General features: G+C 48.4%; 2 protein-coding genes across 2 annotated transcripts; both read right to left on the bottom strand.

Moving 5' to 3' along the window:
* Positions 1-132: 132 nt before the first annotated feature.
* Positions 133-6,456, bottom strand: MCIDAS (multiciliate differentiation and DNA synthesis associated cell cycle protein). The gene is made up of 7 exons (XM_032629227.1): positions 6,340-6,456; positions 6,156-6,252; positions 5,884-5,975; positions 2,564-2,636; positions 1,785-1,996; positions 831-941; positions 133-573 (listed from the first exon to the last, which is right to left on the bottom strand). The coding sequence occupies exons 1-7, from the start codon at positions 6,454-6,456 to the stop codon at positions 133-135; spliced, it is 1,143 nt and encodes a 380-aa protein (XP_032485118.1).
* Positions 6,457-10,696: 4,240 nt separating this feature from the next.
* Positions 10,697-12,824, bottom strand: CCNO (cyclin O). Its single transcript, XM_032625048.1, has 3 exons — positions 12,450-12,824; positions 11,629-11,814; positions 10,697-11,182 (listed from the first exon to the last, which is right to left on the bottom strand). Exons 1-3 carry the CDS (start codon positions 12,822-12,824, stop codon positions 10,697-10,699), a joined length of 1,047 nt encoding a protein of 348 aa, XP_032480939.1.
* Positions 12,825-26,338: the final 13,514 nt, after the last annotated feature.

The following is a 26,338-nucleotide window of genomic DNA, read 5'->3' as shown; positions in this document are numbered from 1 at the left end:
AAAAAAGTTTCAGGCTGGCGTCGGCTCTGCAAGTGGAGTTCTTCTGAGAAACCAGGTTTCAGCTACTCCCGTTTAGCTTCCAGGCGCTTCAGTTTGGATAGAGGGCAGTGTTTCGGAGGACCACATCTCAGCTCAACTGGGGACCCAGCGGAATTTGTAACCCCCGTTGGCTGTCCGGATGGTGAAGGCATTGCCCTGGGGGAAAGCGAGGGTACGGATGGTGCTGTGGCTGCGGATGGAGGTGCTGAAGGAGCCGCCCTCCTCCAGCTCACTGTGGCTCAGGTTCAGCGCGCTCCGGCTGCAGTCTGTGCGCAGTCCCCGGAAGGCGCCGTGCAGGTTCCCAGGCCTGACGTCCGTGCTCAGGGGCTCGGGCTGCAGCCGGAGCCGCTTGGGATCGCGGCTCTGCAGCGCTTCATCGCAGCGCTCGGAAATCTCCCTCAGGATGGCGTCCACTTCCGCGCAATCCTGCCCCGCAGCGCTGAACAACTCCTCCAGGCTCCTTTTGGAAGTCGCCTTGAGTGGGATGGGCTCAGCTGCCGCCCCGAAATCCCGGGACTGTGTGATCATCAGCTTCTACAAAAAGATGGGGAGGAGTGCCGCCCTGGGGCCAGCCGGACTCCCCTCGTGCTGGGCGCTCAAAGGAGACCTGGGCGCACTTCGAACTGCGCGACTCGGCCGACTTAGGCAACGCCTGCAAGTGACTCAGCGAGCTCCCAGCGGTCCTCTCCGTTCCCCGACCCCCGCCGGCTCCCAACACCGGGAGCTGGGTGGGAGGTGCACAGAACATTTCCGAGTTTCTGCAGTGTTCTACACGCGCGCGCCCCACTTACATCCAGCACCGAGGCCAGGTGCCGTGTCCGACTGGCGAGTTCCTTCAGTTGCACGTTCCGCTCCTTCAGTGAGGCGATCTCCTCCTGTTTCTGGGTCAACGTCACGTGCAGCTGCAGGAGGAGACCCAAACATTCAGGGATAGTCTACCATGCTCGGTCTCGTCTGTACACTCTGCATAAATTGAACGCAGATCCTAACGTCTAATTAGAAACTGGGGCCCCAAGGACGTTTACACTGGTGAGAATGATAATTTTATTTATTTATTTATTTATTTATTTTTACAGAGCGCTTAGAAAAAATGTTTCTCAGTTAATCCTCAGTGTAGCGGTGAGAAGTGCTGACTTGGGCAACAGGCAGATATAGAAGTTCAACCTTCCTATAAGTCAGTTTCCTTATCTGTAAAATGGGGCTGGTGAAAGTATCTAGCTCAATGGTTGTGAGTAATTAATGAGGAAAGTAAACTGGTAAGCACAATACCAGGCATATAGAAAGCCTTCAATAAGTATTGGTGGCCCTATTAAAAATCTGGTGGATGGGGCTTCCCTGGTGGCGCAGTGGTTGAGAGTCCTCCTGCCGATGCAGGGGACACGGGTTCGTGCCCCGGTCCAGGAAGATCCCACATGCCGCGGAGCGGCTGGGCCCGTGAGCCATGGCCGCTGAGCCTGCGCGTCCGGAGCCTGTGCTCCGCAACGGGAGAGGCCACAACAGTGAGAGGCCCGCGTACCGCAAAAAAAAAAAAAAAAAAAAAAAAAATCTGGTGGGTAAGATTATTCCCGCTTAGTGACGTTGTAAACTGAGGTAGAGCCAGTGGAGCAACAGCAGCTACGTAAACTCGTCCACTGGTTCTAACGTCCAAGGGGGCTCATTCCCGCTCCTGCAACCCCACTTCCTCCCGGAGCCCTATACCCTGCCCCCGCCCCAAGGACTCCTGGACGCCAGCCCAGTGTCCCTACTTGGTTATTCTCCACGAGTGCGTCCCCCAACGCCCTCTGGTTCTGGTCGGCCACCTCCTTCCAGTACTGCTCTGGTGGGGGCACGTCGGGAGGGCGCAGCGGCGGTGACTGCAAGTCTTGTGGGGAGAGACAGGGACCAAACGGCAGTACGTCGCAAGGAGAGAAGGGGAAGTCTCCGCCCGCCAGGGGAGGCGACATCATAGAGGATGAGTCTGATGAAGAGGAAGAGAGGGAGCTGGGTTTGCAGCCTCAGACTCGTGCCCAGCTAACTGCAGGGACAAAATATCACGCGGGTATAGGGTTTACGTGATTTTTCTTTATTAATAAAGCACCCCTCACTCTGCAATCCTTACGATCCCCAGGCTCTTCCTGATATCCTGTACATACACAGCAGGCACTCAATAAATGCCTGTTGAGATTATCTGAACTGGATTTCCACGGTGGCCAGGGCAAACTTGCCTGAAGTCACACAAATGCACTACTCTGCACACTCCTGTCACTCAGCGTCTTCCAGGCCACGTCACAGCGTAGGGTTCTCTCTCCCAGAGCTCACACGGGCAAACTAAGAAAGCGCTATAGATCCAGCGACTCATCTTCTCCATTAGGAAAAGGGCGGGGGGAAGCTAAATTTGGATGAGCCAAACCCTTTGATGAGTTGCTGGCGAGTCGTTGACAGGTACAGGGTTTACCACTTTCAGGACCACGAAATCCGAACTAGTCAGATTTGAGGGGTAGAGGACACCCCCGCCGTTATTGAACTGCAAAGAGATTGCACTTGCCTGCAATGAGATCATCCACGGTGTCTCTGAAATCCTGCAGATCGAAGTCCGCTGCCGTTTGCAGGGAGTGGTTCTGAAACAAACGGGAGGTACAAACTAGTTAATGTTGAGTCTGGCGGGTCTGGAACACTTCCTAGACCGACAGTTAACCTCCCAGGCTCGATGGCAGGTCTGCATGCACTCGCGCTCGCAGCGGAAACTTGTACCTGAAAATCAAAGCCCTGCCCGAGACACGGAATCCAGCAGGCTTGCACTGCCATGGTGGGGAGAGGGACGCACGAAGCGGGGACCCGGTCGGGAGGGTCCTGCCGGGCGCTGAAAATGCGCGCTGCTGCGTCGCGCGTCGGTCCTTCTGCGCGCAGCACAGCCGCCCCGCGTCCGGCCTCTAGCAGCCGGCATAGTCCGGTGCCGCCTCATTGGCCAGTCACCAGCCAACCAGGCGCGTTGCTAGTGCGCCCGCTTAGACCTTCAGCCCCGACTTACCTCCCACAGGCCGAGGAGCCACAGCTCTAAGAGCTGGGAGCATGGCGTACGTACACACCTTCCTTCCTACCAAGACCCGCCAGCGTGCGGAGGCATCCAAAGCAGTGACTCGAGTCCACATATCCCGCCAAGCCTCAGTCACAACTAAACCACCTCTCCCCACACAGAAAGAGAAAAGGTAGGCTAGGATATGAGGGGCCAGGGATGCTATGGAAAGTGCTTCTGTTCAGCACGCAGCAGGCGTGGCCCCTCTTGCTCTTCTGTTTCTCAAAAAGTTGGAGTTGACTTTTCCCGTACGGCGTGATGCATCTCCAGCATCTTGGACTGGACACTCTCCTGGGTTCCTGCAATGTGCCTGGGTGCGTGAGACGGAAGGAGACTGCAAAAGGCTGGTGACCAGGAAACTTCTTATTCCCTTAATTCGTGGACAGAGTTGACACAAACTTTTACATCGAGTCTCTCTGTTAATTCTCACACCAATGTAGGAAGTAAGGAGGGCCCAGGAAGTGACTCCTCCCATGATGGAGAAGCTGAAGCTCAGAGAAATCGCGTTGTCAAAAGCCACCCAGCTCTGAAATAGTGAAACTGGAGCTTCTGTCCCAGAATGCTGGTGCCTATGTCAGTCCTCTTTCCTCTATACCTCATTGCCTCTAGCTTTTATTTCCCTTTTAGGAAAGCCTGGCTTCCAATGAAGACAGTTCTGGGAAGGGGAAAGAAGCCTCTCAAGGAGCATGGTGTGAGGTGTGCATTCAGTATGCCCATCAGAAATATCTATTCTACTGATTCCACTATTATCATTTTTTTTTCCTTTGGGTTAATCATATTCTTCTCCCAAACACCCTTCTTTACTATTCAAATACTTCTGAGAAGAGGAACTTATTCTGACTCTAACTTCAAAGAATGTACAAGTATCAGTTTCCTTCAGGGAGGAGAGCTTCAACCAGGGAAACCTCTAGCACCAGTTGAGAACTGAGTCTGTAAGGGGAAGGGAGCTTAGAAAGGAAAGACTGAGGGCCCCAGACAAATCCTGAGGCACAAGTTCTTCCCTGGTTGAAGGAGTCAGAAATGAGACATTTCCCAAGGGCTCAAAGGTCTCCCTCTCAGTAGAGTAAAGCCCTTACCATGAGACTAGAGGCCAGCTCTCAGGGACAGACACCCAGGAAATGATTCCTCCTGTGCTATCCCAGGTCTTGGCCCACTCTGGACCTCAAACACTTCTAGAGCACTTCCTCTCTGTCCACTTTCCTCAACAGGAAAGAGAAATATAACCAGAGTGTGCACTGGCCAGGGGGTTCCCCCACAGAATCTTCCCCTAGGGATATATCTCCTTCTGTACCAGTTCTGCCTTCCAGCGGGAAAAACCCTGGACCTCTTGCCTGGGCCATCGGGCATGAGCTCTGTACTTGAAACTGTGAATCTTATCTTCCCAATTAGGTAAAAACCTGGCATTTCTCCAACACAAACAGCAGCCAAAAAACAAAAACAAAACAAAACCAAAAAACTTAACGCAGAGCATGATGTCAAATTTAAGTTCTGTATACATAAGCAAAATTTCAGCAAGAGCCTGCTTGGTTCTGTTGTTGTTGTTCGGTTTGGTTTGGCTTTTTTCTTGCAAAATAAACATGTTGGAGTAAGGGCGTGATGTAGCCCTCTGGGTCTGTTGAAAGATGCTCATGTATTGCCTTTTTTCATTTGAGCATCCAAACCCTAAAAGAACAGGAGAATGGCCTTTGCAGGGCAATTCCCACTCTTACCTGTTGCCTTCACAATCTCTGCTCTCAGTTGCCACCTACCCTGAGTCTCCCTAGGCTCTATCCCAATTCTAAGAGGCACTTAGAGAGGCCCTGGGAAGCTTTGCTCCACCACCCCAACCCCAGTTCTAGGAGGCGGTCATTTCCTCTGGAGAGTTCTGTACTTGGTCTGTCCCCGTGAAACCTCATATCCCAAGCACCTGCTGCCAGGAACCTGGAACTGGCACCCTTCCTGGAGGCTGCATCTAGCTATTCATATCCATTCATATGCATCGATGGATGCATTCATATCCATCGATGAGGCAGGCTTCTGACCTCCCAGACACCAGTGCTGGGAGATGCCATCATCTGGCTGGAGAGTCTCAGCCCTGGCAAGTGGTAGAAGTGGGATGCAAGTAAGAAGATAGGTTTTTGGGGGGAAATGCCTCTTTGCCCCATGGGAGTGAGTAAGTGACAGCAGCCTTTGCAGGGGGCGAAAAGGACTTTTATAAAGTGCCCAACTGCTGAAGGGCCATCTCTGTAGAGAGCAACGGTTTCAGTCAGATTTCTTCGAGTCCTTTGTCACTCTTCCCACTTCCTCCAAATGTAAATTATCTTCGTTTCTTCCAGTCTTGATCGAGAAGTTATTCTCCGATCTCCACACTCCTTAGACATCCAGGGAATGAAAATGGTTAATGAATGGCCGGGAAAGGCATGTTGGGAGAACAGATAGGTGACCAGAGAGCAACTTTGCTCCCATCTACCCACCTGGTCCCTCAGTGTGCAACCTCCACGTTGCTTTATCACAGCTCCAAGGAATAGATGGGGAGGGGAATGGGAGACCCATCTGGCAGGGGAGCCCTCCAGATGAGCTTCCCTGCCCAGAGCTGGTCAAAACAGTTCTGAGAATGCGGCCACCGTTAACATACTAGGAGGGAAGAGGAAGTTCTAATCCTCGAGGCTTGGATTTCTGCAGGACATCTCCCCCTGCTAGCCAGATGTGCCTGCGCTCCCCACCCAAAAGGATTCTTTGAGGAAACTCGAGAACTGACTCCCGAATCGAAGTTTGGGCTTCGATAGGCCGCGAGTTTCCACCAGGAGAGGTACCTGTGAGGCGGCCGAATTACCACTAGGCGGCGCGTCGGACCCGAGTAACGAGGAGCAGTCAGCGAGGTCCTGCAGGTCTATGGTGGTGAGGGCTGCGGAGGGAGAACCGGAGACACGCGTCGGGCGGACCCTAAGCCTCCCCGCAAGGGCTCGCCGCTGGCATCGCCGCCAGGACTCCGAAACCCCAGGGAGAAAAGCTCTTCTGAGGCCCGCGCGCCCCACCCACCTGGCGCGGGGAACCCGAGGGGTCGCGCAGGGACCACCGGTATCACCTGGCAGCGCAGCGAGCTCGGCGTCTGGGGGATCCTCGTACACCGACACCGGGCTGCTGCAGCTGCTACCGAGAAAGAGCTTCCGCGCAGGGGCGAACTAGCCGGGCACAGAAACGGTGAGCGCGGGTCAGCCCTCACTGCCAGGAGCATGAGGACCCTGCCCGGCTCCGTCCTGCGGCCCCACCTTCCTCTCCAGCTTCCCGGGCTTGCCGAACGGCCGGCCTCGCGGATCCAGCATCCTATTGGGGCAAATGCTGTCGAAGGCCCGGCGACCCGCCGCGGTGCCCCCGCACGCCTGCATCCTGCCTCCCCGCCCGCTTCAGGCCTGGAGCCCCTCGTCGACTGCTCGGAGGCGGCGGCCGGGCCGGGAAGGCGACCCGACACCCAGCGCTCCCGAGGCTCTGAAGCCGGCCGGAAGTCGGGGAGGCGTGTGGCCGGGGTGGGGCTAAGGGGCGACTGTGAAGGTGCGGAGGGAAGGCGGGGTGGAGTAGGAGGACGGCCGCGCGGGAGGGGCGGCTCGCGCCTGAGCGCCAGTGGTGGCGCCTTCAGCCCCGGACAATCTGTGCGCGGGCGGAGGCGTTAAAACCTAACCTGGCAACGCGGCTTCCCCCGGGAGCCGCGAGCGCGGGGCCGGGGCCCGCGAGCGCTCTTTTGGCTAGCGTTGGCGCCGCAGCCTCCCGGCCACGCCATAGGAAGGGAGAGGAGGGGAGGACAACTCCTACTGGTCCCTAACGCTGGGTACCGCCTTTCCGCGTACGGACAGCGGGAATATGGAAAAGTTAACGATTCTTATTTCATTTTCTTCCCACGCCAGCCACAAGGCACGAAACAAACTTGGAGTGTCAACTGCCAAAGTCAGACCCCGGCATTTGCCCCGCCATGTAGGATTTGCTGGGGATGTATTGTAGAAGTCCAGCAGGGACTCCCCAGAACAGCCCCAGATTACGGAAGTCCCCACACCCAAGGCTAGGGAGCCCCCCTGGTTTTGACATCCACTTGGTCTGTTGCCTAGAGCCCCGCTCCGTACCCCTACCTCTACCCCGCACTTTCTCAGGCAGCAGCACCTGAGCACAGCCTTTAAAAGAGAGGGTCACACATGTCCACAGTGGACAGCCCCAAATCCCCTAAAACCGGTCTCTTCCCCAGAAGCCTCAGCTACCGCTCGAGGCATTTGGTCACTCTCTGTACAACCGGCCTTGTTGACTCAGCCAGAGTCTTCGCTCCTCTTCCCAAGCCGGAAGCCTCTCCCAGGAAGGGGCATCTCTAGATCCTTGGGTGAGGGGTCTCTTTCAGGACCACTCTTATATCCATACAGTTTGAACAATCATCTGAAATTGAAATCTTTGTGACCCCCCCTATTGGGCACCTTAACTTGGTGCCTTACACCTCATAGGAGTAGTGAAAGATCCTCTTTAATTTGCACTTATTATCTGGATTAATAAACAAGATCCCCCTAACAGTGATGGAAAGCAATCCAGTGATATAGTTAGAATAGACTTAGAGACTCTGAGGCATCTATAGATGCAGGAACCAGTGAGGTCAGCCAGCTAGAGTTGGTGTGGTGTCGCTGATGGTGAGGAAGAAGCTCTGGCTTTAGGGTTGGAACCCAGGCTCCACCAGATAACTGAACCCCAGTTCTTTTGGAAAAACATAACACTAACTTCAGAGGAGTTGCTGTGAGATGAGATTGTTTTTGTAATGCGACTGGTGCTTGGTGTGGATAAATTAATGTTGCTGTTTTGAAGTGCCTTTTCAGCTGCACCTGCAGCCTCCCACAGCCTCTTGCTGGCTTTGTCTCTTACTTCCTCTGGTTAGCCACTAGTCAGTCCATTCCCCACCCCTATCCTTAATGGCTTCCCAGTCTGCAAAAGGAGTGGGGAAGCTCTTAGCTGAGTTTTGGGGAGATCTCTACACATGGCAAGATCCAAAACAGGCCCATTTTCCATCAATGAGTTCCACACTGGAGTAGAAAAATATGGGCATTGTGCATAAAAATGTACAGTAGATTGTCTGTGGCAACAGGAGCTGGAATAGCATGATTACATGATTCCTGGTCTGGATGATTCTGGAACCAAATCCCCCATATCAATCTTAGCTGAGTAAATGCTGGTGAAGACAACTCCCCCCAAAATCACTTTTGCAGAGGTACCCCATCCCCTAATAGCCAGGCTGAGAGCTCCAGATATTTTGGCACTTGGAACAGGTGATATGATTTTCCTCCTCCTTTTCACCATCACAGACCAGCTTTTCCTCAAACAGCTCGGGGATCACCACTTCCCCCTCCTTGAGCCAAGGAGGAGAAAGTTCCTGGAGAGCTTAGCATATCAACATATCAGGAGAGAAGCGTTCGTAAGGTGCTCCTGTCTCTGGAGAGTACTTGGGTGCACAAGAAGTGCAAGGAAATTTCTCTAAGTATGTTTTGAGTTTGCTTTTTATTTGTGCCATTTGTCATATATTTAGATTTATTCTAAATGCAGTAGAACATGACTGAGTTTATTCTGCCAAAACTTTATTTTTTCAACCATACAGAAAATTTGAAAAACACAGTACAATGAACAACAGTAGCATTAACATTTTCCTGTATTTGCTTTATCTCTATTTTTTCACCAAGTTTTTTTTTTCTGTGTAACTCCTTCCCCACACCCCATCATTATGCAGGCTGCCACCAGCCTTTTTTTTTTTTTTTTTTTTTGGCTGCGTTGGGTCTTTGTTGCTGCCCACAGGCTTTTCGCTAGTTGCCACAAGCAGGGGCTATTCTTCGTTGGTGCCCGGGCTTCTCATTGGGTAGCTTCTCTCGTTGCAGAGCACGGGCTCTAGGCTAGCGGGCTGCACACGGGCTCTAGAGCGCAGGCTCAGTAGTTGTGGCGCACGGGCTTAGTTGCTCCGCGGCATGTGGGATCTTCCCGGACCAGGGCTCGAACCCATGTCCCCTGCACTGGCAGGCGGATTCTTAACCACTGCGCCACCAGGGAAGCCCCTAGGCTTCTTGAAGACTTGCTATGTGCCAGGCAGGACCTGTGCTGAGGGGTTTGTAGAGAACATCTCATTAAATCCATAACTCAACACTACCAGGTAAATGCTACTGTTACTCTCATGTTTATAGGAAAGACTTAAGCATAGATATGTGACTTGCTTAAGGTCACACAGCAAATTGACTCCAGAGTCCAAGTGTTTAAGCACTACTTTATACTACCTCATAGCAATCTCATTTAAGCTTCATAATAGCCCCGCTATCAGTTAGCGATTGGGCTCAGAGACGTTGCTGGAGGTTACAGATTCAGGGTCTACAGCAGATTCACAACAGTGAGAATGAAGATGATGGGACAGCTGTGGAGTCACAGAACTCCAGCAAGCCTCTGTCGCATTTCTTGACTCACTTTCCCCATCTGTAAAATGACTCCTGTGACATGACTAGAGGCAAGGACTGTACTGGCTCTCCAAATATGTTCTCCATAGTCCCTATTAAATGGAGGGCACTGAACAGATCACTTGTCCCACACCTACCTTGGGAAGAGGTGTTTTTTTTTTTTTAGCATTTCCAGAAACCTGTAAGTGGAGGAAATTGAGCATGTGGCAAAGGGTGGAACTCTGGACTCAGATCACCTGCCTTCAAATCCTGGCTGCTCCACTAGTGTTTAACCTCTCTGCGGCCCAGTGTCCTTCTCTGAAAAATGGGATAATAGACGCTGCCTTAGAACTGCTGAAGGATTGAAATAATGAATGCTGAACAGTGTGCCTGGTACATGTAAGCACTCAATGATAGCCATGATTACTATTGCACCATTGTTACCATGGGCTCACACATAGTAGGTGTAAGACAAGAGAGAACTGTTCAACATGTGATTGCAGGATAAATGGACTCAATTTGCAATGGCCATAACTGCCTGCAAAGCCTTCATTTTCCCACATCTGGCAGTTGTCAGGGTAACTCTTGGTTGCCCTAGCTAGTGGGACTGCAGTCCCCAAAGCTTCTCAGCCTGGGATCTTCTGCACCAGCAGTGTGCCCCCTGGCCCCGCTAGACAACATGGACTGCTGTGGGTTCTTTTCAGCCTCACACCCCACCTCGCCCTTTGAACCTCTAGCAGTCCTCAGCCTAACAAGGTCACCAGTTACAGGCCAACAAGTGATCCTGACTTGCCTTGTAACTGGAACCTCGGTCTACAGGAACCTCTCCAAACCTGGTGTTCCCAAACAGAGATGCCTGGGGGGAGGGAGGAACCCTCCATGGTTGCTGACCGCCTCTATTCCCGGATTGCCTTCACCTTCCCTCTTCGTGGACACTCGCATTGGTAGTATTCAGACAAACCACCACAGGCAGCCTGTTTATTGGGGAAAGATTCGTCTCTTCTCTCGTGCGATGTTAGCAAAATAAATAAACAATGAAACCCCACAATCGTACACTATTTGCAACCTGCAGGATGACCTGGTGACCAAGTGGGAGGACTGAACCCTTCTCTGTGGGCCAATACTGCACTCTTTCAAAGCAATGGGAGAGGTCCAGCAGCCAGGCCAGGGGATCAAAGGAGACCAAGGGTCTACTTCATTTCAAGCTCGGGGACAGGCTGCACTTCTCGCAGATCTGGAGGGGCAGCATGTGAGTCAGGGACGTTCTGTTTATGGCCACCAGTAGCTGCAGCTTGCCCAGGCAGTCCTGCAGCGCCGCCTCGGGGTGCCCGCCCAGGCGCAAGTCCATCGGGCGAGGGAGCTGCAGCATACGGTCCGCCAGCGCCAGGCAACAGACGGCCAGCAGGGAGGGGGTGTAGCTGGTGAAAGCGTAGTCAGCCAGGCTCAGCTCCGCCACCCCGCGCGCCAGGGCTTGCGCTTCCAGGGCTTCGGACACCTCTGCCTGCCCGGCCTCCACGCGTGCGTGCGTGAAATGCTCCAGGAAGAAGCTGATGGTCGGCGCGCCCAGGCTGAAGTGCAGTTTGTGCAGCACGATGCACTCGAGGTTGCAGAGCTGCTGCCGGGAGAAGGCGCCGCAGCACAGGGCCAGGAGCTGCTTCACGAGCGGCGGGTGCACCTCCACCTGTAACACAGGGGCGCTCATCCCTCGCTGCGCAGCATCCAGGGCCGGAGGCCCACCCAGTCTCACACCCGGGAGAAAACCAGGACTTCCCCCATCCCTTCCAGCGAGATATTTGGGGCTTCGCCTCTCCATACTTCCACTGTAATCATCTGGGGTGTACTTCCAGCGCAACGCTGAAAACAGGTTTGAGAAATTTTGAATTTTTTTTTTTTCGGAGACTAGAATAGAGGGGCTAGAGAGAGCTGTTGACACGCGGCCTATTTCTTTGCGGGCTGGGTGAAAGGATTGTTCGTTTTGGAGGGAATTCTGTAGTTAAGGCTGTGGGGTATGTAAGCTTGCAAAATGAGCTCAGGGAACCCTGCACTCAGCCGTGTGCACTGAAGAGCCGCGCGGCCAGAGAGCGGCCGGGAGTCTGGCTCCCCGCCCCAGACCCCGCGTGGAAGTACCTGTTTGCAAGCGATGAGCAGGGACGTGACCCCGAGCAGCTGGAAGCAGTCTGCAGCCACAGGCGTGGTGATAAGGAAGCGGTCCAGAGTGTTCACCGTCAGGCACAGCGACTCGAAGGAGAGGCCGAACTGGCGGTGCACGGGGATTAGCCAGCTGAGCAGCTTACAGCGGGATTCCGCCGTTACCTGCCGGAGGGAGGAGGGAGGCGGGCCAGTTGAGCCTAGGGCTGAGAGCGGCTGTGGAAGGGACAGGGCACGAAGACCTAGGGAGCGTCCCCGGAGGGAGGCAGGAAACAGAGGAAAAACCTAAAGGCGCTGGAAACGGAAAGAGGTGGGCCGCGCTGCTGTGGAAATAGCACAGGCAGGGCTAGGAGCCAGGCCGCCGGGATTCGTGCCTGGCACCGTGCCGAGCGCGGATACACGTTACCTCGTGTAATACTCTCAGCAATCAGTGGGGGCAGGGAGGTCACCAATTTGCAAATGAAGAAACAAGTTTAGGACTGTGAAGTAACTTGCCGGGGTCGGTAGGAGTCTGGACTCGAACCTAGAAACTGTCTTAACTAATCTGCATTCTACCGCGTCCCTGCTAAACAGTTTGGAGACTTCGGGCAGGTCACTTAAGCCGTCCAGGCCTCGCTTTTCTCCATCTGTAAAATGAGGCTGGTGGCCCGGCCCTCCAAAGCCCCTTCCCGCTCGGACCGGGGGCAGAAGTCGGGCTGGCGAGGGCCGGGGCGCCGCGGAGGGCAGACAGATTAGAAAAGGAGAGAGCCCGGGAAAAGAAGAGGAGCGGCGGTGGAGAGCTGGGTCTACCAGCGCCTCACTTGTGGCTGCCGCGCCAATGACTCCCGCGGGTGGTAGTGTCTTTCCCGCGCCTTGCGGAAGGCGTAGCAGCTCTGACCGTAGTCGCGGAAGGTCTGTAGATCAAGCTGCACCAGCTGCTGGGCAGGACCGGGTAGGGGGCTGCAGCCTCGCGCCGCGGGGCTGTCTGCACCATCCGAGCCGGAGCTGGGGGACTCGAACAGGTCGCAGACGCCAGAGTCTCCGGGTAGCGGGCACGGGTTCAGCGGCTGCAGCGGCTGCTTCCTCCGGAGGCGTGGGCGCCTGCTCTTCTTCACCGGGGCACGGAGGTTCTGGTCGTCCCGCCTCCCAGCCCGGGCGGCGGGACTCACAGGGCTGGTGGAGCAGGGGGTCACCATGATAAAGCCCGGTGGCCGTTCTACGACTCCCCGGCTGCGGTGGGGGTGGGCACGCGTGCGCGAGAGTGCGGAAGAGGCCAGGCCTGACCCGCGGCGAGCCCATAAGTACTCTGCCTGCAGGTTCCCTCAGCCACACCCCCGGCTTCTCACTGGCTGAGCCCAGAGCGGCACGAGAACCGCGCTTTCCCGGCTAAAGACCCGCTCCCGAGCGCGCTGCTGGCACACTCAGCCGCCGGGGTCTGCAAGGGGGAGGAGGAGCTACAGCGCGCAGGGCGCACTCGCGTTGAGCGGCCCGCTCCGTGTGCATCCCTTGTTACCCGGGCAACTGAGCTCGGGTTGCAGCAGGAGCTGAGCGCGCGCGGCGTGGGGTAGCGGTGGGGTGGGGCGGCAGCTAGGCCAGGTGGACGCCGTATCCAGATGAGGGGATCTAACCGCGCCCGGGAAAGAGATTCCCCTGAGGGACATCTCCTCGTCCTTGGCCAGATGGTTTTGACAACTGCGAGAACCTTCTATGCCGGCTGTAACCAGGTCGGTAATTTTGTAAAGGTCCGCTTCCGAGCTCCAAACGAAGGCTCCAGCTAGAATTCTGTCAGCACAGACGTTTTCTTCAGTGACCCATACAAACAATAATTATAATTCAGTTGCGTTTGTGATTTTCGTTTTAGGCAGGACCTGAGGAGCCAGTATCCTTCCTTCCGCCGGGCTGGGGAGCACAGCCTCCTTAGGTTCCTCGATGCTGCTGCATATCTAGGGGCCAGTCCAGCCAGCCAGCCGGTATTCGTGCTCCAAACAGAAGGCTGCCCGAGGAACCTCCAACAGCAGGTCTGCAGTCCTGTGATATTTTCTCCGCACTTTCCCCCCAAACCAAGTAAGCTGCAATCGTTTAAGAACTTACCATTGTTGGAGGGTTGCATTTCTAGCTTTATTAAATTGCTCACCGCCTGCTATGTTCTAGGTCATTAGCTTCTGACCCCCTGCTCCGCGCGGCGCAATCTTTCTTGGTTATTCCCTGCTTCCTGTTTCCGCTGCTTCAAAGTGGAAGTTTCCTTTGAGGAAGCTTCCTTCAGAAGCCTACGGAAGTAGAGCTGGAGCGGGGGAGGTGAGAGAGACTGGACTAGACGTGGCAGCTTCCTGTTCTAGTAGAAGCGGCAGTCCTTCTCCGGCCTGAGTGAATCTCCCTCGGGCTCAGACCCTTTAGGAGAAGGGGCACAAGTAGCATCTAGTCAGCCTTACAGGCATCTCCCAGTGGCAGAAAGCCCACATACCCTCCGGCTGATGAATTTTGCAGAGGTGCTCGAAGAGGTGAGTTACTAGGTGCTGTTTGGCGAGCGGGTTCAGCCATTTTTCATTCCAGAAGAAAGTTGACAAATATATGTAATCAAAATGTAAATCTTTGTCCCCAGAAATTTAGCGGAGTGTGGGGTGGTGTCTTCTAGAGATTCAGGTAAAAGAGAAGGGACAGATTTCAGGTTCCAGTCAGTGTTCCTCCTATTTTCCTGTAATTCTGAGCAAGGTCTTTAGTCTTCAGACCTAAATAATGTCATTTATAACATGAGAGATTAGCTAAGACTTACCTGTATTTCAAAATACAGATGCCAGGCCTCCCTGTCTCTTCTCAGGCAATTGTTGGGGAACTTTTGTAGGAGGAGCAATTAAATCTGTGGAGCGGAGTCAGGTATCAGACTTCTTTGAGAGGGTGTCTAGGTGAGGAGGAAGGACCTAAGAATTATGATTCTTTAAATTGGTCCAGATGGCCATGTGGTATGGTGGGAGGAGTGCACAGTCAGCTCCTCGGGTTAAAATGGTCGCTCTCTTTGATTGGTCATCTTGGGCAAGCTGCTTACCTTCTCTGAGCCTCTGTTTCCTCACCTGTTAGTTGTGGATATTAATACTTGCCTTAAGAGTCAAGTGAAATAGGTATGAAAACTCAGAGTCCTTTTTTGAATACAAAGTAGTGGGGTCATCTTAAAACTGGTATTGGGGAATCGATATTATCACACGAGATATTCTGAAAAGCAGTACCATCATTTTACCCACCTGTGGACAAGAGGCTAGCGGTACCTTGTTGAAAAGGCTTTGTCCTCCCAGAGAGTTTGCCTGCCGTTAGAGTTAACTCGTAATAGGGGGTGCCTGAGCTTTGGCCTGATGGCTCTATTCCTCGGTACTTGTGGAATGCCTGCCATGCCAGGTCTAAAACAGTTAGCATGGCTGCCTGGGCCCTGCCCTTGCACAGCTATCACTGTAGTGGGGGAAACAAAACCACTTGTCGTACTTTTTAAATTACTGAAGTGTAGTAAGGGTTATGATGGAGGATCTCCCGGGTGTGGGGTTGACAGATGAAATACAGGACTCCAGTTAAATTCAAAAGTCAGATAAATAAGTGTTTAGTATCTCAAATATTGCATAGTACCTATTTTTACTAAAAATTCATTCATTGTTTATCTGAAATCCCAATATTGCATGGGGCATACTTATGCTAGAAGAGTATTTATTGTTTATCTGACGTTCATATTTAACTGGACCTCCTAACCTCTGGCAGTCCTACCTGGGGCTGTGGAAGCCCATATTAGAAACAACTGGCCTGGACTGGAAAGGCTTCCCAAAGCAAGTGGTGGTTAAGCAAAGATAGAAGGATGGGGGTGGAAAGAAGATAAGAGGGAGATTTGGCCGCAAGTATTTAAAATAGAGAAACAAGATGTGGGAAGGTCTGGAAGCATGATTCCTGGGACATTCTAGGGCCTATCTGATGCAGAATGGCTGGAACACAGAGTTGGGGGGAAAGGAGGAGAAGAAACAAGGGAGATAAGAGATAGTAGCTAATATATAAAACTTCTTATGTGCCAGGGATTGTGTTGTGCTTTTTATATGTATGTATTATACTCACTTTATCTTCACAACTCTATGAGATGGATTCTATTATTATCCCCATTTTACAGAGAAGAAACACTGAGGCATAGACAGGAAAAGTAATTTACCCAAGGTCACGCAGCTGGTAAATGGCAGAACTGGATTCAAATGGAGACAGCCTAGCTCTTTGCTCCATAATCACCATGCTCTACTCCTTCAATAGCAAGATCGTGCAGTTCCTTGTAGGCTACGTTAAAGGTTTAGACTTTACCTGAAGCGACTGAAGATGCTTGACCAAGGGAGAAACATGATCTGTCTTTTGTTTTAAAAAAATTACTCTGATACGTGGAAAATGGATTGGAGGAAAAGAAACTGGAGGCCTTTATGTACAGTATTTGTGGTTCAAGCTAAGGGCATTTTATTTTCCCTATGAAGGGCCTTTAAAATTAATTTCTGTTTTTTAATCTTTCTGGGACCAGGGCCCAATGCACCTTAAAGGCACTAGGCAAACCTAAAATACTTTAAAAATGTAAAACCTAATTAAACCCAGGCTGCTGTGATGAAAGCTGCTTAGCCACGATTTGACACTGCTTATTTTCAGGTGTTGTTTATGAAATCTGCAAGTGAGTATTAATATAATGGAACCAACGTTGTCTTTTTTTTTTTTTTTTTTCCAGTTTAGCACTTTAGCTTCTGTCAAAGCCCCTACCCTCATGCTGCCCCATGTCTAGGATTGGGGGACTGAAGTAGGAAGATCGCATTTCCTCACAGTACCTTGTTTCAGCAAACAAAGCAAGTGGGCTGCTACTTAGATATGGACAACTTTGTTGGTACCTCACATGATCTTTAAACTCGGTTTTGATGTCACTAAAAATACTTGCTTAAGACTCTATTTTCTATTAATGTATTTAAGTGCCCAAATTGAGAAGTATTTAAGGTACTTGAAATCAGACAAGTTTTGCTGGTATTTGGTAAACAAAGGGCAGGAATTTTCAGCACATTTTAAAAAGCCAGACATTTTACTTACACGTCTAAATGCCCACAGGCATCCACACCTGGGGAAAAGGCCATCCCTTTGTTACCTGCCTTCCTGGTGCTTTGCCAATTACCAGTTCATTAAGGGTTCAGTACACATGCTCAAGTGCATTGCTTCTCCCTTAGTGCATACGTGTACTTTTTCTCCCAGCTCACATCCACCTGTGGCAATCTGCCTGGCACAGGTGGTAGCATGTAATGGTTAAGAGCTTTGGCTCTGGAGTCAAACTCCTTGGGTTTTAAGCCTGGGTATGCAGTGCACAAGCTCTGTAAACATGGGCAAGTTACTCAACCTTTTTATTCCTCAGTTTCCCCAGCTGTTAAACAAAATAATAAGGTAGTAAGAGTATCCCATAAAATTGTTGTGTGGATTAGATAAAGCATATAATGTGCCCGCATAGTACTCAGTATGAGTTATGTGCTGCTATAATTATTGAGTTTTTCCAGCTGAGGTATGTGGGTTATTTTGCCATCCAGGGTGGCTAAGGAAAATAATACCTGTCATCCAGTTTGTTGATATGTATAACATATGTATTACATATATATAATATCTCATATGTATCTGACTTATACGGTGATAAGTGTTTATAGCTGTAAGGAGCAAGGAGGCTGCTATTCATATTACAGTTCCACTGGACTTCATTTGAGATCTGAGGTGGGTCTTTGGAGTGTTGAACTAAAGATATAGCCCTCCAAATAAGCATTACCTGGGCTAGCATTTAAGAAATTTTACTTCTGTAAAGTGTATGTCTTTTTGCCACATTCAGATGCTGAATTCCAGCTATGAGAAGGAAGATGTAATATTGGGTTGGGAGGTCTCCAGCAGCAGCCTGTCCTTCCAGGGCCTGGATCAGAAAAACTAAAAGAGTAGTAAGCACAGTAGCATAATTATGCTTGAGGCCAACCCAGGCCCCAGCTCTCTTGAAATCTAGGAGACTAAGTGACTTGCTTCAGTGAGCCTTCAAAGCACTTCCTCAAACTGTGGTTGTAGTCTGATACTCACTCTGTTTTCCTTTTAGACGGTGGGGTTGCCCATGTAGACTCAGGGGTATCAGGAGGGAACAGCCCTTCTAGCACTGTGGATATAACATTTAGGGTGTTGACATTTACTTATGAAACAGTCAAGATGTTGTTTTTACTATCAGACTTGTTTTAGGAATGTATTATATAGCTTTATTGAGCTACTACCAGTGTATAGAGAGCAGTCTTACCTGAAGACTGAGGTCATTCCTGGTGTTGTTTGCTTGGAGAAAAGGTGTGCCTTCCCCAAAAGAAACCACAATAAGGGGGAAATTTTTGGTAATCTGCGAGAAGGAAATGTTTCTCTCTTGTGCTTGTCCCCCCAGGTAGTGAGGTATCTAAGGAGATTTGCTCATGATGGTAGATGGTAAAGTGGCATGCCTCAGATTTTGTGATATTCTCAGAATGGGTAATTATGACACAAAACCAAGAGACTATAAAAGAAAAGATTGATAAATTTGATTATGTAAAAGTAAAAAAAATGTTTTTACAGGGAAAGATATATTTTCAGTCAAAACTGGAAAAATACTTGTAACTTATGTCACAGACTTGAGCCTAATTTTCTTTTTTTCATGTTTTATCTGTGTTAGCTGTTTCTTTCCTTTTTTCTTAAGCCCAATTTTCTTAAAATCTAAAGAACTTCTATAAAATCAGTAAGAAAGAGTGGCACTCTAATAGAAAAATGAGAAAATGTTTGAATAGATAGTCCACAGGAAAATGTGTCTCATATGAAAAGATGCTCAAATTCACTCATAATAAGAAAAAATGCAAATTAAAACTATCATGAGATATTATTTTGCACTTAATCTGATTGATGAAAGTCCAAACCTTTGATAAGAGGATATAGGGAAATAGGGCCTCAATATATTGTTGGTGAGAGTGTAAATTGGTACAACCATTTTGGAAGACCATTTGGCAAGATCTGTAAACATTTATAAAAGGATACTTATTGCAGTATCCTTGTTAAAAGCAAAATATTAATTGTCTTCAATAAAGGACATCTAAAAAACAGAATATTGTGTAGCCATTAAAAAGAATGACGATGAAGCAACATGGATGCAACTAGAGATTATCATACTAAGTGAAGTAAGTCAGAAAAAGAAAGATAAATACCATATGATATCACTTATATGTGGAATCTAAAATATGACCCAAATGAACCTATCTATGAAACAGAAACAGAATCACAGACATAGAGAACAGACTGGTGGTTGCCAAGGGGGAGGGTATTGGGGGAGGGATGGAGAATGGGAGGTTGGGGTTAGCATATATAAGCTTTTATATATAGAATGGCTAAACAACAAGGTCCTACTGTATAGCACAGAGAACTATGTTCAGTATCCTATGATAAACCATCATGGAAAAGAATTTTTTAAAAGAATATATATATATGTATAACTGAATCACTTTGCTGTACAGCAGGAATTAACACAACATTGTAAATCAACTATACTTCAATTTAAAAGAAAGAATGAGGAAGATGTTTATGGACTGATATAGAAGATTTTCAAAATAGAGTGTTAAATAAAACAAGGAGAGGGAGAGGGACTCTTTATACCTTTATCTAACATCTGAATTTTGAACTATGCATATGTGTTATCTGTTTTTAAATGCCATTTTTCATATGCAGATGAGCTGAAAGTTAGAAAGCAGGACCCCTAGGAGAGGCCTGAAAAGTGGCAATAGCTCTCATGTGGACATTAGAAAAGAGTGGGTAGAATAAAACAGGGCCTGTGTACTCTGGGAGCAAAGTTGTATTGCTTCATATGTGAGACTTTTGTTTTGGAACTTGGTTTATATCAGGGAACAGAACTGACAAACATCCCTGCCTATATAGGGTGGTGGTACAGGGAGAAACAAGCCATATAGGGACTGGGGCATTGAGAGTGCTGGCACGCAGGTTGCAGGATTAAATAAGTTGGTCAGATAAAGCTCACTGGGAAGTTTTGAGCAGAGACCTCTAGGAAGTGGGAGAGTTGGCCAGGTGGGCATCTGGAGGAAAAGCATCCTAGCCAGATAAAATAGCCAGTACAAAGGCCCTGAGGCACGAGCAAACCTAGCGTGAGGAGGAACAGTGAGGAGCCCAGTGTAAGGAGTTGGATGAGGGGATTAGCAGGTGAGGTAAAAAAGGTAATAGAGGCACATCTTGTAGGACCCTGTTATTGCCAGCATTCGCTGAGTTATTATGCTTTGATAGGCTGCACTTTTATTTGTTGTAGCATTTAATCATCACCTGAACCATATGAGCTACATACGGTTATTGTCCCCATTTTACAGATGAGAGACTCTTTAGAGAGGTTAAGGAGCTTGCTTGAAGATTCACAGCTAGTAAGTGGAATACCAGGCCTTAAACCTGAGTCTGTGATTCTAGTCTGGACCTTTATCCTGATGCTGTTCTGTGTTTATTAAGTGCTAAGGGAGAACTAAGGGAAGGCTTTGAGTGCACCCTTGGGCCACTGCGTTGAAGGAGGACAAAGCTGAGGGCATAGAGCCCCCAGAAGAAGGAGGAGCCCACATGGTTAGAGCTAGTTGCACTTTCTCATGATAAACCTTGGAGGCTCTGCAGTCTGGTTCAGCAGGCCAGCCAGAATTGTCTTGCCCAAGTATGTGCCTAGAGGTTCAAGCTGAGCTAGAATTGAGAGCTTGGGAAAGGAAGCAAGGCTTTGAGGCCAAAGGAAGTGTGAAGCCATTTGGAGTGTGATGAGCACAGACTGTGTCTAATTTCTGTGACTCAGCCACCTCTTAGGAGGTGATCGTGTAACGAAGTGACAGTTCACTTAGCTTCTCAGAGAAAGCACGGGTACTGAAAAGATGAGTTTAAATTGTCTGGAGAGGGAATTCCCTGACAGTCCAGTAGTTAGGACTCCTTGCTTTCACTGCCCAAGGCCTGGGTTCAACCCCTCATCAGGTAACTAAGATACTGCAAGCCATGGCGTGGCCAATAATTAATAAATAAATAAATACATAAGTTAATTGTCTGGAGAGTGTAAGTTCTGCTATCTAGTGGCCTTGCTAGGAGTAGGAGGTCTCAGAAAGCAGGCTGACCTGAGGAGTGAGGGAAGTTGGCGCCTTTGTTCTTTAGCCGAGACTTATTGCCTGTTAAAAAGTGCAGCTTTCTTCCCACCTTCCATTCCTGGTGCAAACAGTGTTTCACATGAAGCAGCAGATCAAAGACAATCACTAAAGGAAGGTTTTACTTTTTTATTTTATTTTTTTAAATATTTATTTATTTATTTGGCTCTACCGGGTCTTAGTTGCAGCATGTGGGATCTTTGTTGTGGCATGTGGGATCTTTATTTGCAGCATGTGAGATCTTTAGTTGTGGCATGTGGGATCTAATTCCCTGACCAGGGATCAAACCCCAGCCCCCTGCATTGGGAGTGTGGAGTCTTAGCCACTGGACCACCAGGGAAGTCCCTAAAGGAAGCTTTTTTTTTTTTTTTTTTTTTTTTTTTTTTTTTTTTTTTTTGCGGTGCGCGGGCCTCTCACTGTTGTGGCCTCTCCCGTTGCAGAGCACAGGCTCCGGACGCGCAGGCTCAGCGGCCATGGCTCATGGGCCTAGCCGCTCCGTGGCATGTGGGATCTTCCCGGTGGGGCACGAACCCGTGTCCCATGCATCGGCAGGCGGACTCTTAATGACTGCGCCACCAGGGAAGCCCCCTAAAGGAAGCTTTTAAAGAGTTGTCTTGTTACTTGAATATAACTGTACCTGAACACTGTAGTTGTCTGTCTCTGCTCCTCCACAATCATTATTTAATGAATACCTACTAAGTGCTGGGCATTGCTCTAGATCTGCAGCAGTGGTAAGACACACAAGGTCATATAGAGGGAGGAGAGGGGAGGTTGAAAGTAAAACAATAAAATATAAGCGATACCAGGCCCGTGGTAAGTTCTCTGCAGAGATTTTAAAGCGTGCTGGCCTAGAGTGTGAATGGGTGGCCACTTTAAACTGGATGGTCAGGAATGCCTCTTTGAAGAGAGTTCTCACTTCATGTGTTGCTAAAGTCAGGATATCAGTCTTTTTCTTTTAATGTTGTGCAAATCCAGTCCCTAAGTGAGGTTTCTCATAATGTTGCTTAAATTGCTATGACATTGTTTGGCAGCAGTGTTTTCTTGGGGAGGGGTGGAGGTCCTACAAATGTTTAGATAATGATATTTAAATCCTCCTAGAGTAGTTATGTTGAGGTGAACTGCAAAGGAGTGAGAGTGTGAAGTAGACTTACTGTATACAATGGATTTTTCCCGACCAAGTGCAAGATAAAGCTAGTACATCTCTGTGTTTATTATTATTGTTATTTTAAATGATGAAGGTCTAGCTTGCAGAAGGCTCTTCTTCTGCCGGGTGGGGCATCCTATGTTACCATAACGTCAGGCTTCTCTCTTACATAGGGGCAGATCTATCATATCTTTTCTTTCTCTACCACATAGAAAACAAAGAAGGCAGCAATTAGTATCTTCAGTCCATGGTAAAACAACCCCCTGTCCCAAACATAAAGCAAAGCTGGTCCTATTGAAAAATAACAAGGGGGAAGGCTGAAGGGCACAATATGTAATGTGCTTACTTAGATGTCAAATCACAGGGTGCAGATCAAAACAGAGCAGCTGGTGAGGGACGCCTAGTCATATATTTCTTAGAATTTATGAGAAAAGGCACCAAGGGCCTGCAGTTAACAAAGGCACTCAGCATGGAGCAGGTTAGGCTGCCCTATTGGGAGGCACCAGCCAGTCTCTGAGTGTGCTCAACTATGCGGATTTGAAATGAATGGACGGAGTGGTTGGATTTTCTCTCCATGTGGCAAGTCTGGGTGTTAAAGTTATATCCTTCAGGAACAATATTTCCTAGTACTTTTGGAGAGACTGACAAATTTTCATTTTTCTTCAGCATTATAACCTGCATTTCTGTATGTTGATTATGTCTGATCTGTCTGCATCGGCTTGGAGGTATACGTGTGTGAACCATTTGTGGAGAATCTGTTTTTTGTTCTAGACATTGTGCTCTCCTGTATTTTATGTTGTACCATCAATTTGAAATTCAAAGACCAATTGGAGCTTGTCTTTTTGGTGATATTCACAATACAAGTTTAACATAGAAATATGGAAACTGTAAGTAACCAAAGTAACATGTTTAGAGAATGCACCTGACTTATTTTGGAGATGTACAATCACTCTAAAATATCTAGGCATTCCAGGAAGAGCAGTGACAGTAGCATGCACCCCTTCCTCCAATATGGCAATTAGATACTCACTGGAATACTTTTCAGTTCATCTACCAGTGTTCATTCAGTGTCTGCACTCAGCCTGGCCTCGTGCTTTTTCATTAATAACATTTGTTGTATACTCCTGACAAGAAAAATAATGTCTGTTTATTGCAATAAAATTAGAAAAATCTCATAATGAGTAGAGAATTTAACAGTTACAGTTTTATAACAGAAAACACTGACATTTCAGTATGTATCTTTCAGTTACCTGTGTGTATATATCCAAACACATACATGTAATACATACATATATATGTTTTTGTATATACTTTCTATTAACAAAATTAAGCTCTTCATATATATAGTTTGGTATCCTAGTGTATTCGTTGCCCTAACAACTAAATCTAATCTTAATGGCTTAACAGAACGAAGGTTAGTTTCTTGTTTTTAGCACAGTCCTTGCAGGTCAGGCAGCTCTCCTGGTCAGCTTTCCTCTAACAGCGAGTTGGAGATAGATTGATCAGAGCTGCTTCTGGTTTGCAGATCACCATCTCTGGAGCTCTATGCTTCCAGCCCTGTGTTTAGGAGAGTGAGCTTGGCAAATTTGCAGTGGTTCTTTACTGCCTAAGACTAGAATGTGATTCATCAGTTTTGCTCACATTTCCATTGATGAGAAATCCAATCACATGATCCCTGCATAACCCAAGGGAGGCTGGGCTGTAGTCTCCCCGTAAGCTCAGCAAGAGGAAAGATATCTATCACACTGTCAATATGTGATATGACGTATCATAATATGATATGCCAACATATCACACTGTTTCTGTCCCATCTGCTTTATCTCACTTAACATTGTATTATGGCATTTTCCCCAAATCATTAAATATTAATCAAGATCATGATTTTTAATAGCCTCAGAGTTTCCCATCAAATGCATATGCCATTCTTTACTTAGTTAAAGTATTCCAGGAAGTTTTGTGTATAGTGACATACAACCCTCACTCCAAAGTGATTTCCTGAAGCCAACTAATCTAAGGTTTTGGACATTTAGTTTTTTGGCATTTATTTAGAAATGTTAGAGTACTAATGTTAAAGATGCAAAGGAAAAATTTCTCTCTACATTAGCACAAACTTTTATGGCCCAAAACCGTAAACAGAAGGGCAAAGCTATCTCCTAATATCCTCAAATGCCCCATCTTTTCTATAAATAGAGTGTTTCCCTGCACTCTCCCATTTCTCCCTACTATTGTCTCTCTTCATTCACACCCTTTTATTTTCTTCTTTCCTAGGCAGATTACCGCCCCACCGCCCCCCCCACCCCCCGCCACCAAAACCAACTAATCTTAAGTTTACACCGCTCAGTTTTTCGCCTTTTGCGCTATATTTCAGCTCCCTCCTCAACTCCTCTCAATACTCTCCCTCCTCCAGAGGTGCTGGGCTTGCCAGCCAGTGTTACCACTCCCTTCGGCCTTTGTCCATAGGCAGTGGTCCCCAACCTTTTTGGCACCCGGTTTTTGGACAGGTTTTGTGGAAGACAAGTTTTCCAGCACAGGGTTGGGGGGTGAGGTGTGGGGGCGGGGAATGGCTCAGGCGGTAATGCCAGCGATGGAGCAGCAGATGAAGTTTTACTAGCTTGCCTGCCTCCTGCTCTGCGGCCCAGGGTTGGGGACCCCTGTCCACAGGGACTTAGGATGAATAGAGATAATGTTCAACCAGCTGAGAAAGAGAAGGGGCTTGTGTAACCAAGCAGCATAGGACTTGCTTATTAATAGCTCTCAGCAGACTGTGGTTTGAGGTAAATTAATAATTCTGTTTTACAACTAAATGTGAAGTGTGTGTGTGTGTGTGTGTGTCTCCACCAGTCTCTAAATTCTGTCTTCTACATAGAAATGAAATAGGTAATAAAAATAGCCCCACTGTGACCTTTTGGAAGGGTATATAGGTCATTTGTTTTAGAATACTTTATCTCAAAATGACTGTAAGCCAAAATCAATATAGCTTTTGGATTTATCAAAATGGCTTAGTAAAAGGTGTCAACTGAAAAAAATGCACGAGCCAAAAGGTGAGAATTATGTTTTATTCAGGGACGTTAAAGAGGACTGAAGCCCAAAAACAGCCTCTCAGGTAGCTCCGAGGAAAAGTTCCAAAGAGGTACAGGAAGAGCCAGGATATATATACATAGGAGTTTTTGCTTCAAAGGAAAACATGTAGTCTAACATCAAAAGATGACTGCTAATCACAAAAAAACAGACTTCTCAAGTTAATGATTTTAGTGCTTTTCTATGTATGGGAAGATGCAAGAGTCTGGGCTCATTGAAAGTATTCCTTTGATATGCGTCTTAAGCCCGTATCCTGTTTTTCTCCGTCCTGAATTCCCCTCAGGGTGCACTGGAGGCGGGGCTGGGTCAGGGGGCTGGGGTGGCCCTGCAGCAGCTGATCGCTTGATGGCGCAACACTCCGTGTTTACTCAAATGGCAGGCAACATTTTTTTTTTTTTTGTCCACAAAGGAAAACCCAGTGGACTAACATGGGCAGACAACCCTGCTTCTGTTTGGCCTTTACTTCAGAGAGTCCAAATACTCCCATTGGACCACAGCTGCCTCACTCACCCGACCCTTTTCTCTTTGGTTTTCTAGAGGCTGAGGTAGAATCTTTTGCAAACATATTGACTAGAAAACTGAGGGTAAAACTCTACTAACTAGTTGTATGACTTTGTCCTGATCTAGTTGTTTGGACTCCTGGCTAGAGAGAATTTTAGTTTGGTGCCATTATTTACTCTAGTCGAATTCCTATTTGCTCCTAGATTATATTTCCTAGTCAGTGTTTTCCAGGTGTGTGAGGTCTCTATGCTAGATGGAATTTTACTTGTTAGACAGCTACCCTACTCATGAACACCATTATATAGCAATTTCCTTTCTATATGGCCTCAGAGATTCATAACCTGAGGGCCAGTCTGCCCAAACCTAACTTTAAAATCTCTTTCTTCATCTCTTTTAGTAGTTCTTTAAGACTGTCACCCCATAAGCCCTGCCCTTATCCTGGACCTATTTTTCTTGGTCTTGTTTGGTTTGTCTAACTAATGCATACTTATCAGCTAGTTCTTAAGGCTGGTACTTTGGTGAGGTTGTCTTCTTTACCTATGACTCTAACCTGACACTTGGATTGGTCTCCCTAGTGTCTGAGTGGCATGGACTGAGTTGACAGGGCACTCTTCATTGGAATCTGCCTTTTGTATGAGTCAGCAGAAAATACTTTCTCTGTTTATGTTTCAAATTGTGTCCTCCCTGGTGGACCTGTCATCAGGGTCTAGTTTCTTGTCTAAGAAATACCTCCAATTTTTCTCACCCCAGAGCCCAGTGAATAATTACATCTTTCCTGGCATGTCTGTCTTCTTTTTCATTTGCATAATTCATTCTG

Source organism: Phocoena sinus, chromosome 3, assembly GCF_008692025.1.
Source record: "Phocoena sinus isolate mPhoSin1 chromosome 3, mPhoSin1.pri, whole genome shotgun sequence".
Lineage (NCBI taxonomy): Eukaryota > Metazoa > Chordata > Mammalia > Artiodactyla > Phocoenidae > Phocoena > Phocoena sinus.
Note: the sequence above shows the minus strand (reverse complement) of the source record. Positions and strands in the feature narration are given on the sequence as shown.